The sequence below is a fragment of the Anas platyrhynchos genome, chromosome 18, assembly GCF_047663525.1.
Source record: "Anas platyrhynchos isolate ZD024472 breed Pekin duck chromosome 18, IASCAAS_PekinDuck_T2T, whole genome shotgun sequence".
Taxonomy (NCBI): domain Eukaryota; kingdom Metazoa; phylum Chordata; class Aves; order Anseriformes; family Anatidae; genus Anas; species Anas platyrhynchos.
Window position 1 is genome coordinate 11,208,128 of NC_092604.1, and position 15,761 is coordinate 11,223,888.

General features: G+C 47.2%; 1 protein-coding gene across 22 annotated transcripts in view; it reads left to right on the forward strand.

Moving 5' to 3' along the window:
- The window catches only part of DNM1 (dynamin 1), a 67,558-nt gene that overhangs the window by 30,666 nt on the left and 21,131 nt on the right, over positions 1–15,761 (forward strand). For 17 of the 22 annotated variants that reach the window (XM_038165097.2, XM_072025200.1, XM_072025198.1 and 14 more), the window contains exons 10-15: positions 555–693; positions 8,811–8,897; positions 9,109–9,179; positions 9,600–9,651; positions 10,989–11,000; positions 12,212–12,325. In XM_038165097.2, the coding sequence (XP_038021025.1) occupies positions 555–693; positions 8,811–8,897; positions 9,109–9,179; positions 9,600–9,651; positions 10,989–11,000; positions 12,212–12,325 (475 nt within the window). Of the gene's footprint in view, positions 1–554; positions 694–4,004; positions 4,144–8,810; positions 8,898–9,108; positions 9,180–9,599; positions 9,652–10,988; positions 11,001–12,211; positions 12,326–15,761 lie in introns of all 22 variants that reach the window. The other 5 variants (XM_038165104.2, XM_038165095.2, XM_038165099.2 and 2 more) reach the window with 3 other exon arrangements.

The window sequence follows — 15,761 nt, forward strand, 5'->3', positions numbered from 1 at the left end:
GGAAAGGACAGGGTTGCAAGCCCATACCACTACTTCATTTAGTTTTAAATGTTGGTTTTCACTTTCTGCTTCCATTCTAACCATTATGCAAAACAGTTGCTGGTGCTGAGCACCTCCTCCCCTAGAGATTTGAAGGGAGCATTAGGGTGCCCATCACCAGGATCCCAGTGGCCCCAGGACGTGAGTTCCAGTATACAGGTAGTAAATACAGTTGCATTCTCCTCAGTGGCAGTTAACTTCTTGAAAACACATCTCTGAGACCCTGAGTCATACTGCTCCTGGGAAGGTGACTGGCCTCTAGTGCCTGTCAGGGGCAGCACTGGTGTCCATCTGGGATCCATTTTGCCCTCAGCACCTGCCTCCTGGGAGGTGCCAAGCATCCCCCATTTTCCAAGGCAGGATTTCTCTGAGGGGTGTGATGCTCCCCCAGCCCTGTTTGTTGGGTTTCAGTGATGGTGGTGCCTGCTCCGAGATGTGTGTGTAACTCTGTGACATTCTCCTTGCCCCTTCTCCCCCCCTCCTGCCTTGTCTTGTCCCCTATCCTGGGTGTTTAGAACCGGTCTCTTCACACCCGACATGGCCTTTGAGACCATTGTGAAAAAGCAGGTGAAGAAGATTAAAGAGCCTTGCCTGAAATGCGTCGACATGGTTATTTCGGAGTTAATCAATACCGTTAGACAGTGCACCAAGAAGGTAACTGGAGGCAGCATGGAGCTGGCACCTTCCACCCCCTCTCTGGCTGCGGCACAGCATTGTGACTGGGGCAGGGACTTGCCTGCAGCGACACTCGTGTTTCTGACCACCTCCTCAGCATGACTAGACCTGAGCGGTACCAGCCTGGGACGATCCAGCAAACAAGCCAAACAAAAGCACTGTGGAACATGGGCTATGGGCTTGTTCCCGAAAATCTTCACAGCAAAGGGGTGCTGGAGATGTTCCCCCCACACACCTCCAGTCTGTAGCACGACTCCTGATTCCTCCCCAAGCCAAGGGTATTTCTTACAGGGCCACATTTGACTTAAATTTAGTTTCTGGTTTTATTTTCCAAGCCAGAAACTGGGATTTAATTTATGTCCCCTCTCCTCTGCTAGAAATAGGAGGGTTAATCCCAGACAAGCCTTTAGTATCAGGGCAGGGTGCTGCTGGCTGGGTGTATGGGGCTGAACTTTGGAGGCTACCACAGTTACAGCTGTGGGCTGTATCACAGGGGAACGTTCCTGTGGTGTTTGGCTTGGTTTCTGGTTGGCTTGGTCCATATCCCGTTCTGGAAGAGCAGCACATGGCTGAGAAGGATCATGTTAGAAATGTCAATCTGCCTCTGGGCTTCTTCTGCCCTCTCCCTCAGAGAGGACTTCAAGCTTTGTCCTTTGGGATTCATACTGGTATTTATTGGGGCTGGGGTAAGGAACCTGCCTTGATTCTGCACTCTGGATATGGCAGCTTTTGTGTGAGGCTGGGGCTGAAAAGCAGCAGGATAGGAAGACACATGCCATTCTTCTCAGCCATGGCTTGCTGCTTCAGCCAGGGCTGGGTAGTGGTGAAAAGGCACCTGAGTTAGGATGGTAGCATGGGTACTGGAGACTGGAATCACCACTGGCTGTTCAGGTGCAGGTAAATGGGCATTGCAGGAGGTGTCTGAAGAGTCTGACACCTTCTCCCTGTGAGGGTGGGGAGAGGTGCCCAAGTGGTGATAGCTGCCATCACTTGGAGAAATGCTTAGCCCTTAGGGCCGGGAGCCTCTGTAGAAGGGCTCAGGCATGCAGACACAAGCTTTGCCTCCCAGAGCAGCCCGGGAGAGCAAAGCAGTTGCAGTGAGATATTGCTCAGGTTTCTAGAGTGCTGGAGGAGCTTCCTTTTTCTGTCCTGCTGTTCTCTCTTGGGGTATGTGACTGTGGGGAGCACCCAGAAAATTGCCATTAGAGCCTGGTGACAGGTAAGCACAGGCCCTCAGGCTGCCAAGTATCCAGAGTCACCTGCTAATTGGATCAGAAGGGCGTTCCTTTTCAAGCCCTCTGAAGCTTCTCTTGGTTTGTTCCTCATCCATCAGTTGTTGCTCAAAGCATCCTATTCATTCTGTTTGCATCCTTCCCTCCATTTCTCATTGTTCATCTCTGTGTTTCTTCTTTTACTGACGCTTCTAGTAGTGAAGAGACCATCTGTTCTGACAGCAACAGGTTTTCCTAGTCATCAGGTGGTGGGTACAGTAGGGTGGGAAATAAGAGGAGAAGACCACAGGAATGGAGTGTGTGTGGGGGGGGGTTGGAGAGGGGAATCTGTGAGGGGCCACCTCACAGACTCAGGATTAGTGTTCTGTTTTAGTTTAGATCCCACTGCTAAGCATTTGATGGCTGACTGCAGTGCTGCTTGCTGTGTTGTGTGCTAGTAGTCATGGTTACAGCTTTCTGTCTGAAGAAACAAAATACTGGCATGCAGGTGGTACCCAGGTACTTGAAGGAACTGGTTTTCTCCTTTGTGAAAGGCCCCCTGAGTCTGGTCTTTGAAGTGATGCACATAGGGGAAATGGCGTGCACTGAGTTTAGCTGACTAGATTAGTAGGAATAAGGAATCAAGTCAGAGGGTGCAAAGGAAGCTCTGACAATGCCTTTGCTTTGATCAAAAGAGGCTGCTTTGGCACCTTGAGAGAGGCCCTTGGGTGAAGCTGAATCCTCTAGTGTACTCCAACCCTCTCTGCTACTTAAAATGCAGATTACGGTAGGTCCTTCAATATGCATTGAAGTATTTTAATGGAGTGGTGTCACTTGGGGTCTTGCAGATGTTATCTACGGAGATGAAAGATGATGTGAAGGGCTAAATATCTGATTTAGATGGAGTGATGTCTAGTTATAGCTAGACCTGGATTAATTGTGAGCTGCAGACACCACAGTTTGACTATTAATTGTGCCTTTAAAAAAGCAGGATCCCACCCCTATGTCAAGGGGGTGTTGTCCCCTTGAAAGCACTTTCAAAGCAGTTGTATGCTGTGCAGAGAGAAGGAACCGAGTTCCTGAGTGACACAAAAAGCACCCCGGTAAAAGCTCTGAAGTGTTATGGATGCGCTGGAGAAACTCCTTTGGTTGCGGTAATAGCCTTGAATTGGAATAAGTTGGCCATGTTTTAGTAATTGCAGTTTCTGTGGATTTTCTGTTTCTGTCGTAGTAAAGGAACTGAGAATACAGAGCTCTTTGTGTAGCATCAGATAGTATGGAAACTCATACTTGGTTATATACTTCAACATGCCTGTTTTGGGCCTGATGCTGCAGGTTAGCTGATGCAGGACAGATGCTTTGTGTAGCTGTGGATGCCCTGAAGCATGTTTGCGTTTCCCTAAACACTGGCTTGCCTCTGGTTTTACTGAGAAAGCTAACTGTTGTGGGAAAGGTGAGTGAGATAAAAGACAGTGTGTAAGTGGAGCAGTTATCTTAATCTCTGAAATCGAGACATCCGCTCAGTTCAGTTCTCAGGCCAGCACAAGGTGCAAGTGACAAACCTTTGCAAGTCTTGGCTTGGCTCCTATTCAGGCCTCCTGCACCTGAAATGAAAGCATGAAAGGGGTAACCACAGTGGGAAGGAAAGGGGAATACCTAGAGACAAAGGGAAATAAGACACGGTGAGCCTCTAGGAAACAGTCTGGCTTGCTGTGGCAAGCAGCTGCGTCTTAAAATCTGCATAAGCTTGCCTTCAGGAAGAGATCGCTTGATCCCTGGGGACTTCCATCCATTCATTTTGCTCTCGACAGCTCACCATTTCACCAGCCAGCTCTTCCTCCCTCCCTCTGCCACTTCCATTTGCCTGTAGACTCTCCTGATACTTGGCAGTGCGCAGGCCCCATAGCAATGCTCACCTGGTTCAAGAAGCTAATGGAGAGAACCAAAGATCTCACTTCTCATTTTGCCTTGTTTTCTCTCTTTTCCCTTTTCCTTCCTCCTCTCTCCTTCTTCCTGCTCTTTCTCTGCTTCGCTCTCTTCTTCCCTGTTGCTTCCTCCCACCCTGCCCCTGCCATGCAGAACGGGTCTCTTCACGCCTGACCTCGCTTTTGAAGCCATAGTGAAAAAGCAGGTGCAGAAGTTGAAGGAGCCGAGTCTGAAGTGTGTGGATATGGTAGTGAGTGAGCTCACATCCACCATCAGAAAGTGTAGCGAAAAGGTAAAGAAACCAAAAATACAAAGAAAGGTCAACGCCCACGCCCCTTCCCACACACATTCACGCTGTTTCTCCACACGTACCACAGGAACTCAGCAAAGCTAGTGAGAGAAAATGGGTATGAAGAGCAGCAGTCTGCAGGCATCAGTGCAGTTCAAAAGCAGGCCAAGTGGAGTGGAAATTAGCTGATGGGCTCTTCAGCCGTTAAGTGAGCTGGGATCCAGTGGATTATTTTGTAGTGAGCCCTTTTCCTCTTTCTGGCCCAGTGGCACTCACCTCAGTGTGGATCAAACCCTTTGCAAGCCTGGTTTGCTGTGCCACTGCTTGCATATTTGGAACTTCTTGCTTACTTTTTAATGGGACCCCCTGAAAAACAACAACAAAAATATACTCTAGAAAAATATTCAAAAATAAGCCAGAAGAGACCATGTGTTTCCCCCCAAAGCGCAGGTGGTCTGCAGGTTTCAGCTTGGCTACAGAGCTGTGCTGAGCAGTATCAGGCACAAAACAACCATCAGTTAAAGTCTGAGGTGCAAGAGATTCAGTGTCAACAGATTACTGGCCCAAAAGACTTGGGGGGGAGGTAGGGGCTTTTCCATACATTGCACCCTTTACATCATTCTCCTGCTGATGCCTCGCTCCATGGACTATGCTCAATTGAGGTAGTGTAGATATTTTTTATTTTTACACTGTAAACAGCAAGAGCCTTAAGCTAGCAGAGGGCAGCAGCAGCTCACTGAGTGACATGGAAGGTGTCAAATGAATACTGCCTGGAGGTTGGGGCAGGAGTGGGTTTGGTTCCCAGGCTAGTTTTGTCCAGGAGGGGGCACCACATGCCTCCTGAAAATAAAGGGAGAGTGGCAATTAATTTGTGTGGAACTTAGATGTGAGGGGCCAGAAACAGGTCTGTAGCACAATAGTGGTATGCTCCTGGAACTGAGTTGGAAAGGGCTGTTTCACCGGTTATTTTAAGACATGAAAATTACAATCCTATTCTTGCAGGGTTGTAGCCAGACTCACAATCATACAGCCCAAAATTGGGAAGGGAGGATAACTGAGTTCAGAGTGAAGTTGAGAGCTAAGCTGTTGAGGACTAATTGTACTTGGGAACACAGAACTCAACTCCTGAGTTCGGTCTGCTGTATTTCTTGCGGAGTGCTGCTGTTGCCAAATAGCTGTGGCAAGGCAGAGTAACTCCTTTCCAGCCTGTTTCACTTGTGGGTTTTATTTTGGTGGTTTTGATTTTGTTTACACTGTTTTCTATATCTGGCAGGAGATGTATCCTGTAGGTAGGGGAGGGAGAAGAATCATGAGAACCTCGTGTGTTAATACCCAACAGCTGTACTGGGCAATGTCATTAGAGCAGCTGGACACCCACTGGCTCTGTAGATTTTAATCTGACGTGGTGGAGGACCCCATGGGGATTTTCAAAGATGATGCGACTGATATATATATATGCTATAAAGAAGTCAATAGTAGCAGTGGCACTGTAGAAAGCTAATGACTATAATAAAATTTAGCCTGGGAGGCCAGGGAGATGAATGTTAAAGATGAGACAACTCCTAGAGTGGCTGTATCTAGTGATAGTATTGGAAAATCTGAAAGGAAGGCTTTAATAATATTTAAAGATGAATGTCTACACATAGTGAGAAGACTTAATCTTGCCTGTATCTCCCTCTGAAAGAGGGAAGAAAAAACAGGAGATCTCCGTAATTGTCATAGACCACTCTAGGTTAGCAGCAAGTCTTAGGTGGTTTCTGACGCTGTAAGACAAAGGGTAATAACTGCACAGGGGCGTTAACTGATTTGCAGTATTAATCTTGCATGCTATAGCCGTAGCTGCTTCATCTGGACATAAAGCATGTGCTATTAGGGGAGGCATCTGGAAAAGGCTACTTCAGGACTGATGCTAATTGTAAGGTCAGACCCAGTCTGCTGTGCTGTGGATTGATGCAGCCTTTCAGAGGTCAAAAACAAACCTTGGAATGAAGTTCTGCAAGGTTTCGTGAAAAGAAGAGAGCTTGGGCTAATACCTTGTGAATTAGCTTACCAGTCCTGTAGCCTTGGTTTGTTGCTGTTCTGAACTATTGTGGTGGTGTTTGTGTGCTGTCACAATTATTTCATTTCACCCCCAGATGGTGAAGAAATCTTTGTGTGCAGTTGATAAAGTTGCATAGATGGAATAATAGGAGCGTATTAACAAAGAACATAGGAGGCAAACCCATCCGTTCCTCATGTGCTACAGAAGCACAGCTTTCCCTGCACCGAGAGAGTTCCAGTTGACTATCTGTTGGCTGCTAGAGTTGAGGACTGAAACAAAGTTAGCCACTAGCAGGTATTCTCTGCCTGGCCTGATTCTGAGCTTCTTCCAGTTGGTTAAATGGAGAGTAGCTCCAAAATAAACAGAAAGCTGGTGCAAGTACGGAGGCTTGCACGCCTGGTGTCCTACCTAGTGTTTTTCCAGAATGAGGAACCTTCTGTGCCAGGCTACACTGCAGCATCTCACAAGTGGAGGGAAGGACTTGCAAGTCAGCATCCTTTTGGCTGAAGGTTGATCTTCAGTGTGCTGGCATGAACTCCTGGAATGTGCAAAGAGGGGAACTAAGGAACCTTGGGACAAATTGGTTTTCAAAGAGGGCTGTGAGCTTGTATTTAAAACAGGAAAATCCAGCTAAAAGAGGATTGAAAACCCACTTGAACTGGGATGTGATCCCAGGCTGACAGATGTAGCCCCTCGAAGGGTCCCTGCTCTCCTGTCTTTCAGAGTCATGGCATTTCTGGGTGCTGTTCGTACTGCTGATAATTCCTTGTCCCTCTATGCCTTATTGCATGTTCCCTGGTGGATGTCTGTGGCTTGTCGGTGTCACTTTTCTTTGCCTGCCCTTGCTTCTCCTGTGCATGCTTGGGGTTGGAAGCTTCTGCATGGGGACTGATGCTGTCAATTTATTTTTGCACACGAATGTTGCTGGATGACCAAGGTTCTGAATAAACCACAGTGTGTTTTCTTTGCGTGCCTTTGGGATGGGTGGGGGTGGCAGGGAGAGGGTTGATGTGTTTGACTTTTTTTTCTTTATTATTATTATTTGAAGCAAAGAAGCTGAGACTTGCTTAGAGGTTTTCCAACTTCCTGTTTTCCTTTTTTGACCTAACTTTCCTGTCAATCCTTTGCCAACCCTCCTTTCCCTCAGAGGAAACAGGAAGCTTTGCCTATATGTATCTCTGAAGCAACCAGCTGCCTGAATCATAAAGATCACGGAGAACACCCAGTTTGCATTCTCAAGACAAGGTGGTGGTGGGGAATGTTGATTTCCATATTTTTTCCTGCTTTTGCAGGGTCACTGGTGTTCAAAACAAACGACCCATTTGAAAATAGGCAGTGTTAATGCTAGTTCTCAGATTCAGTTCCAGGCTACTGCAACTTGCTTGACTGCAAGGGTTTGAGACTATTTGTGGTCAGATAGTAGGAGAGCTGTTGCTGGTTAGTGTAAGATCTGGCTTTCAGGAGTGCTGCTACTCTCCTTTGAGCCAGTCTTTCTAGCTTGAAATAATTGCTTGTTTAGGGTGGGCAAGTCAGTTTTAAAAGCTCTTATAAATTGGAGAAACAAAACTAGTACAGATAACAGGCAAAGGACTCTTTATCCCCCTCAAGGGGGTATATTTAAAAACAGACTGATGCTAGGAAATGCTGTTTGGTGTTGTAGTTAAAAGTGATTAAAAAAAAGAGGGCGGGGAGAGTTTCATAGGGGGATAGGTGAAGAGTTAAAAAGCTAGACCGTGGGGATGGAAAATCCATTTTTTGACCATGCTGAACCTGAACTGAGTAGCATCCAGGTACTGTTATTGAAATTAGAGGCTTATTAATTATAGGCAAGTAGGTAGGCACTGTGTGAAAGGGTGCTTTAAGGTGCTCACTTGAGAAGGGTGTCTCATGTATGACCTCTGGGTACTTCTCTCTTGATCCACAGCCAGTGAAGTCCTTGCACTTCTTTCTCAGTGCACTCAGGAAAGAATTCCTTCCTCAGTGAAGTTGAAAGAAACTGTAGTATAGGTTGCCATGTGAATATGGACTTCAGCTATGTAATCCTGCCCTGATCCAGGTAGGAGCAGCACCTGCATGCCCAGAGCACAGCATTCCTTGGAGATATGCCCCCTTGAGTCAGTCAGGTCCTGAATCAGTCAGGTCCTCTGTCTCTGCTTGCAGGTGTTGATGGGGAAGGCTAAATGCTTTCACTTAGTGCCTCAGCAAATGGGGATCAAAACCCACTTTTCCCAGGGGACTTCTCATGAGATTTAGCAGGCTGCAGCAATGGGCCATTTGTCTGCTTTAGCCAATGAGATGTCGAACATCTAGAACAATTGTTAAACAACAAAAAAGTTATCTGGCCTGTTCATATGCCAGGGAGCGTATGGTGGGTTTGGAGCAGGTCTTCCATGGCACAAAGGTTGCTGTAAGAGTCTTTGAAGCCCAAAGCAAAAAGGAATGAACTATGCCCTTGGCAGGCTTCCAGGATCTTGGAAAATCTGTCTGCAAGTCCAGCTTCCCAGAACTTCCCTTAGGGAAAAAAAACTGATTGCAGGGTGTACATGTGCATGCATACATGCAGGGGGCTGTTCCCCGCGTGCCTTTATACCTCCCTTTCCCATGTGCACGTGTTTTCTCTCTCCTGCAGCTCAGCCAGTACCCTCATCTGCGTGAGGAGATGGAGAGGATTGTTACTACCCACATCCGTGAGCGAGAAGGCAGGACCAAAGATCAGGTAGGTGTTCAGGAGGGTGTACGAGTGGGGAGACAATGTGGGGTGGAGGGTGGTCTAGGCTAGAGGGGGCTGAGCCAAACTCTGAGCCAAGGAGAGTCTGGCAGCAGAGGCTGATCAGATGAACTATATAAAAGGCTCTCTGTGAGCCTTGATTAATACAATGTCAGTCACTTAATGTCTGTCTTGTGCTGTCTGTGCCTCTGTTTGGCAGGTCATGCTTCTAATAGACATTGAACTGGCTTACATGAATACAAACCATGAGGATTTCATTGGCTTTGCCAAGTAAGCACTGATGTCTTGTCTCATCTTAATGTGTTTCCTGTGGCTCTCTCCCATAGCTGCTCCAATAAGTGTTTTTCAGAAGCAGCAGTGCAGGTGCTGCCCCAAAGTATGTCTTTACCCTCAGTATTGTCTCCCTTTTCAATGGTTTCATACCACAAGGCTGGGGAGGAGAATTAGGGATGCTTGTAAGGGGGAGTTAGAGCATTATGTCAAGCTGTGGAGGGTTTGTGACCCAAGTGTGGGACTGAGCAGATGAGTAGACCAAGGCTGAGAGAGCAGGTTGAGGTAGATTGGGGTATCTAAACTTGGAATTTAGTGGTGAGAGGCCTCAATTCATTGTAACAGCTATCTGATGGGAGCAGGATTCAGGTGATGAAGAAGAGTCTGGGGGGTTTTGAATATCTCTACTGTTGTTTGCAGTGCTCAGCAGAGGAGCAGCCAGATGAGCAAGAAGAAGGCAGCTGGGAACCAGGTAGGCCAAGTTTCCATCTCCTTCACTGCTGCAAGAAGGATGTTTGTTACCTGGAAGCTGCCAGGTGGACAAGTGCTGGGCTAAATGCAACGGTGCTCCATGCTGTGGCTTTTTGGTTTTTATATTGATCAAGCTCTGCTTGTACCTGGAGGATAGTATTTGAGGCTCACTGCAGTCAAAGAACTAAGTGTAGCAACAACAGAGAGAAAGTGTCATAGAGAGAAATGAATGTTTGATAATCAAGATCTAGTCTTTTATGGCCAGAAGGGGTACACCACCTTATGTAAGCTCATTGCTTGCTGTCTGGTCTTTCTTTTCTGGTAGAAATAACTATTAATGTTGTTAATGTACATCCCTGGGTTTTCAGCCCCTTTGCTAGCTGTGCCAGCTCTTTCACTGAAGTGAGGTAGCACAGAACACTTTAGGATCTTGTAGATACACTCACATTTGAGCCACTTACTAATAAACTCTCACTTTGAGTCCAATTATTGCTAGGTCTGCTACAAGACAGACTTGTCATGCCTGCTTGTCTTTCCCATCAGTGGTATCCACTTTCTGGAAAGGGGTTTCAAGAGTTCATGGGCACTCAGATGGAAAATGTTGCTGGAAATAGTTAACCCCCCTGTACAGGGAGACAGATATGTATAGCCATGGCTGCACTGGTTATATATAAGAACATCTCCATTGGGAGAAGACAGCAGTGGAGGGGAGGAGTCTGCTTATTCCTTCAGGAACTGTAAGGATTGCACATCCAATTAAAAAGGAGCTAATGACACCTTCCAGATTTGCTAGGAAAATGACAATGCTTATCTAGGCTAGAAGGTCCTGTAGAAACAAAGCTGTACGAGCAGTTTCATAGGGAATAAAAACAAATGCTTTCAGTTAATCTTTTTAAAGACCTTCATTCCTAACATCAATTTGCTTCAGAACGTGTGTAATCGCCTTTCCCTGCACACAAACATGCAGACTGTTTCAGTGTTGTTGGCAGGTAGGTCATCAGGATGAACTGTCCAACCACACACTTTATAGGATCTCGGAGCGGCTGTAGGGAGCCTCAAACCCTGTGGTATACCTTGCTGAAGAGCTGGCTGCAAAAGAGCAGAAAGGGCAAGCTTTGGACCAACCTGTAAAGTGCCTGGGCTTTTCCCTTTAGCAGGTTTTATGTTTTATTTTGGGATGGGGGTTACTTTTGTTAATGCCTGGAGTAGAAGACTTGGGTTCCAATTTATTTTTGAGCCTCTCTTCTCCTGCTCCAGCTTTCCTAGTAACAATCTCTCCTCTCTTTGCTCCTCTCCTGCTCTCTGCTCTGCTGCTGTTGCTATGGTTCCCCTTTGCAGGATGAGATCCTGGTGAGTAGAAGGCCACTCAGCAGGGTGTGCTAATGAACATTAATGTTGCATCTGGGAAGGCAAGAGCAGCGCACAGGCAAATTATTCCCTCTGCTGCTGAATGGGGAGAGGAAGGCAGCTGGCACTAGGCACATGTGAAGCATAAATGAGGTGAAAAGGTAGTATGTTGAGGAAAATCCTAGGGTTGCTGGCACATCTGAGTGGGTAGAAATAAAAAGCAGTAATCCAGGGTTCTGGAGTTCTGTTTCACTGCCCTCTCCTGTCCACAGAGAGAATAGGACTATCTCAGGCTTATCAGTGGGCATGAGGTGAAGATCCAATGCTCTGACGTTTACCTTTATAGGTTAAATTAGGTAAAAGGACTGTGCTGCTCACACAGTGGAACTTCCTAATATGCAGTGCAGTCATTTTCAACAAGCAAGCCATTCAACAAGCTACACACAGCGCATGCAGAAGTACCTGGGTGTTAACAGTGCAGTAAGACATAAAAGCTAATGCCTTAAGCTGATGCATACTTGTATTTTATTACTTGTATTTGATTATTGTGTTCGAGGCTCTAAAGCAGCACGTGGTGAACTGGAGTTCCACAGAGTAACAGCTTGGCTTCTCAACAGAGTTACATACAGGAGCTTGTATTGCTCTACGTTAACGACTACTTGAATACATGAGTATGCTAAAGTCCAGCCTTTTAATTCCAGATGCACCATTTTGTTCTTGTACTTAGTGTATCCTTGTTATTAAACTCAATTCCTTGAGTTATTTGCTCATCTCTTCCTCTCAAACTGGTTTCCCACACTCCTGAGTTGGGTGAAGCACACCTCACGTGCAGTGTGCCAAAAGGTGCACTGCTGCCTTGGTGTTCTCTGGGCATGGTCTTTTCTGGGTGTGTTGCTGTGACCTGGTGCTTCTGTAGTTGTGCCAGTGTCCAAGGAGCTCTCAATGCAGTTCTTCCTGTATCTCTTTCCCTTGGCAGAGGATATAAGGCACAGCCAGGTTTCTTCCTGCATCCTTTTTGTGCTATTCCTGGCCCTTCTGAGACAAACCTTCACTGGCCAGTTGAGTGGGGGGCTCTTCTGGCAGCAGCAGAGAGCACGGTGTTCCTTGTCTTTCCACGTGATTCTGTGTGTAGGGGTACCCTCTGCTCTTTCTTCTGTCACTTAAGTCTGGGCTTTTAGAGATATTATTGATACTTATTGCTTCAAACCCCTTAGGTCATCCGGAAGGGCTGGCTCACCATCAACAACATTGGGATCATGAAGGGTGGCTCCAAGGAGTACTGGTTTGTCCTGACAGCAGAGAACCTCTCCTGGTATAAGGACGATGAGGTGAGTAGCTTGCTCAGCTCTGAGACTTGAGTCTGGGGTGTCTGTTAGAATTAAGCGTTCAGCTCTTGCTGTTCCAGGTGTGCCTTCTGAGTACTGTCTGCAGCTTCTGACATAAGCAGAAGCCATTAAACCCTCCTTGGGCCTGGTTACCAGCAGTTTTAGTACTGCTGAGCTTTTCTGAATTGGTCTGGCCTCCCTGATGCACAGGGAGTAACCTGTACCTGAAGCCCTGGCTCAGCAGAAAGTTGACAGACACTAGGAATGAATCTGATATTTTTTTGGCTTCCTGTCACAGTTATATTCAAGAGTAATGTGTTAGTCCAAGATCTGGACTTTTTGGTATTTGTCGGGCAGCCACGGTGAGTTTTCTGAAGGAGTGTGGCAGAGATTTTCATGCGTCTGTTCTGGTTGCAAAGAAAGCTGTCACCTTTCTGTGTAGAGCTGAAGGGGCAGCTGAAATGCTGGTTCCTTCTGAATTTTGGTAAAGTAACATCTCCAGGATTCAGTTCCTAAGCCTGCAAAGCAAGAAAGTCTCACGGTATGTTCAATATAGAACCAGTTAATGTGTATTTGTAAAATTCTCAGCTATGAATGGTTGGAGTACTGCTGATTGAAATAGTAATGTGTAGAATATCACTGAGAGTAACATGGGCCAACTCTGTAGAGCTGCTTAAAAGTGGTGAATATTAAGAATTCTGGCATTGTGGTACGGTATCTTTCTGCTTCAGTGGGAAATAAGGGAAACGATGTAAGCATTTAGAGTTGTCCTGAAAGAAAGTGGCATTGTCAAGTGTGCTGCTTCCTCTGCAAGATGAAGGTAGATAATTGTTGTCTTTGATTATACTGAATAAAGAATAAAAGAATAATTAGATGCTTTTGATAAGGATGTAATCACAAGAGTTAGCCCCACTCAGTATGCTGGGAGTTGAAAAATGCCCGCTATGGTGTAGTCATGTGTTCAGAGTTGATATTTTGTGTGCGATATTGATATTTTGATAGTGTGTTCAGAGGGCTTCTGATATCAAACTGCTGTCCCTCACTCTGTTTTTTGTCACTCAGGTGTTTTGAGGCACACAGTGTGCCTGGGAGCTGTAGCTGAGCCTGGATTTTTGTCTAGTTGAGATCAGTGGGTCTGTTTCATTCTCAGCAGGTGGAAGTGATGACAAATATGGTGATGAATCAGCCTCTAAATATCACTTTCTGCATGGAGACTGCTGTGGTGCTGCTATGGATGAGCAGGCAGAGATTTCATAATTGAAGAGCTGGGCATTAGATGTCTTTTGGCTAAATCAGTGCGTCTCTGCTCTGAGACTCCTGACCTGGGTATTCAGAGCTGCTTGTGGAGGCTTCACTTTCCTCCAGGTTACATACGCTGATTGGGTGGTTATAAACACCAAGTAGTTTAATCAAAGCCAACTGCTACATCTGTATTGCAGAGATGATCAGAACTCCTTGTTTTTCCCCTGGGGAGTGGGAGGGAGGACTGTAGCATAAACTCTTGATAGATTCCAGTTGCATGGGATGGGGATTGGACCTCTCCTCCCTCCCAGGGGAGTGCAACCTAGGGGGTCAATAGCAACTGGAGGTCTGCACCATTTGCCTTCTCCATAGCAAGAGGTAGGGTTGCCTAATTAAAGCAATCCCCTGCTGGCCTGGGTCCCTTAAACACAGGAGAGGCAGTGCTGACAAAGTCTGAGCAGTTCCTGAGAAAGGAGCCTTTGTTTTTAGCTGAGCAGGAGCAGGGGGGAAAGGGAAGCGTGCTTTTGATTCCTCCCCAGGTTCAGCTCTTTGATCACTGGCTGTCTGGGGGGGGGGGGGGGGGGCAGAAATAAAGCAGCTTCCACCTGGACTTCATAGTAGAGTGAAGATAAATGTTTGCGTTTCAGTGGCAGCTTGGAGAGCCTTGAACATGGGAATTCCCATCCCAAACCTCAGTCTTGTGTGTGGCTGGCTCCATCCTGTAGGGTTGTCTGCAGTGCACGGCCCTCTGTCAGACAGGGTTATCTGTGTGCCTGTCCACATCTCTGCTTCCCCACTAATGCAGAAGCAGGAGGATCCATGTCCCGTACGGTTTCTGAAATAATCTGTTTTGTTTTTTTTTAAGGCTGTACACAATGATCTTTCTTCTCCTCAGCTTTTTGAGGAAGGGAGAGGCTTTGTCTGCCCAGCTCTGTGCTTCTGCAGACTCGCTGGTCCCAGTTCCCCTGTGCTCTGGCGGCTTTCCAGAGGACACGAGAAGGGAGATGAATCTGTCGTGTGCCTCTGGAAGTGCTGGTGGCAGGGCTGTGGGTGGCGATGGGGGAAGGAGCAGGGTGAAATGGTGTGGTGGGGTCAGGGGAAAGGCTAAGCTAGCAGGGCGTTGGGGGGAGCAGGGGCGCAGCCTCTCCCTGCCCTGTTTTGCAAGCCAGGACCCAGAGTCTGAGGAATGGAGACATCTGGACCCCATTAGTGAAATACCAGGCTTTCCGCAATGCTGGTTTGTTTTTCCTCTGCCTCTGAAGAAAGGAATTGAAACTTAAAATGTCTTAAAGGGCCCAGCATCACATGTTAGCAGGGACATGGCTGTTGATGCTCTGGAGGGGCCTGAAGGAGTGTGCTGGGGAATGGGAGGGGAAGGAAAGAGCAGGCCAGGCGGGGGTGGAAAGTTGGCTCCCTACTCTGCTCTGCTGCCAAGAGCATTTCTGTGTGTGTGTGTGTGCTCCTGGGCTCTCTGTTTTTCTTCCTGTCTCCTCTCAATGAGTCAAATGCTGGCCTTATGGAGAGTGGCCCCACAGAAAGCTGGCCTCCCAAGACCTGGAGACCCTCCTGAGGTACCTGCACCTCCTGAACGCTGGGGAATTGTGCTGCAAGCCAGCTGTGGGAGGCAGAGAGGAGCGTGCTCTGCCTGCTGGTAATGCAGAACACCATTTCCCTGCTCGGGGAAGCCACAGTGTCCCCAGGGCCAAAGCATCAGCGCAGCACCACAGCACACTGACCAGTGCTGTAGTGGACACGCTTCAAGGACTTGATTCAAATAGTCCTGCCTCAATCCCTTATGAAATCCTCAGTGCCTGCTTCTCCACAGGGATTTCCCTCTGGCCGTAAAAGAGGGGCTGTGAGCTGGGCTGGAGCTTCTGGTGATGAGGACCCTGTAGGCAAGATGCACTGAGCCCTGTGCTTGGTGGTTCCTATTCATAAAGCTCCCTGCTGGAGGGGGACCTCTGTGGAGAAGCAGGCACAGAGGATGTATCTGCTGTTCCTTTGGCAGTTTGTGTGAATGTACGATACAGATGGGACCTTCTGTCCTTGGGTAAATCATGGACTAGAAATTTGGGGTTTGTAGTAGCAGGTGACTACCTGAGAAGAATATGGCCTTGCTGGTGTAGAAGTACTGGTGAGCTGCATGCAGTAGCAGTGCCTTTTGATTCCTGTGTGTGCAAATTCTAGGTGCTTTCAG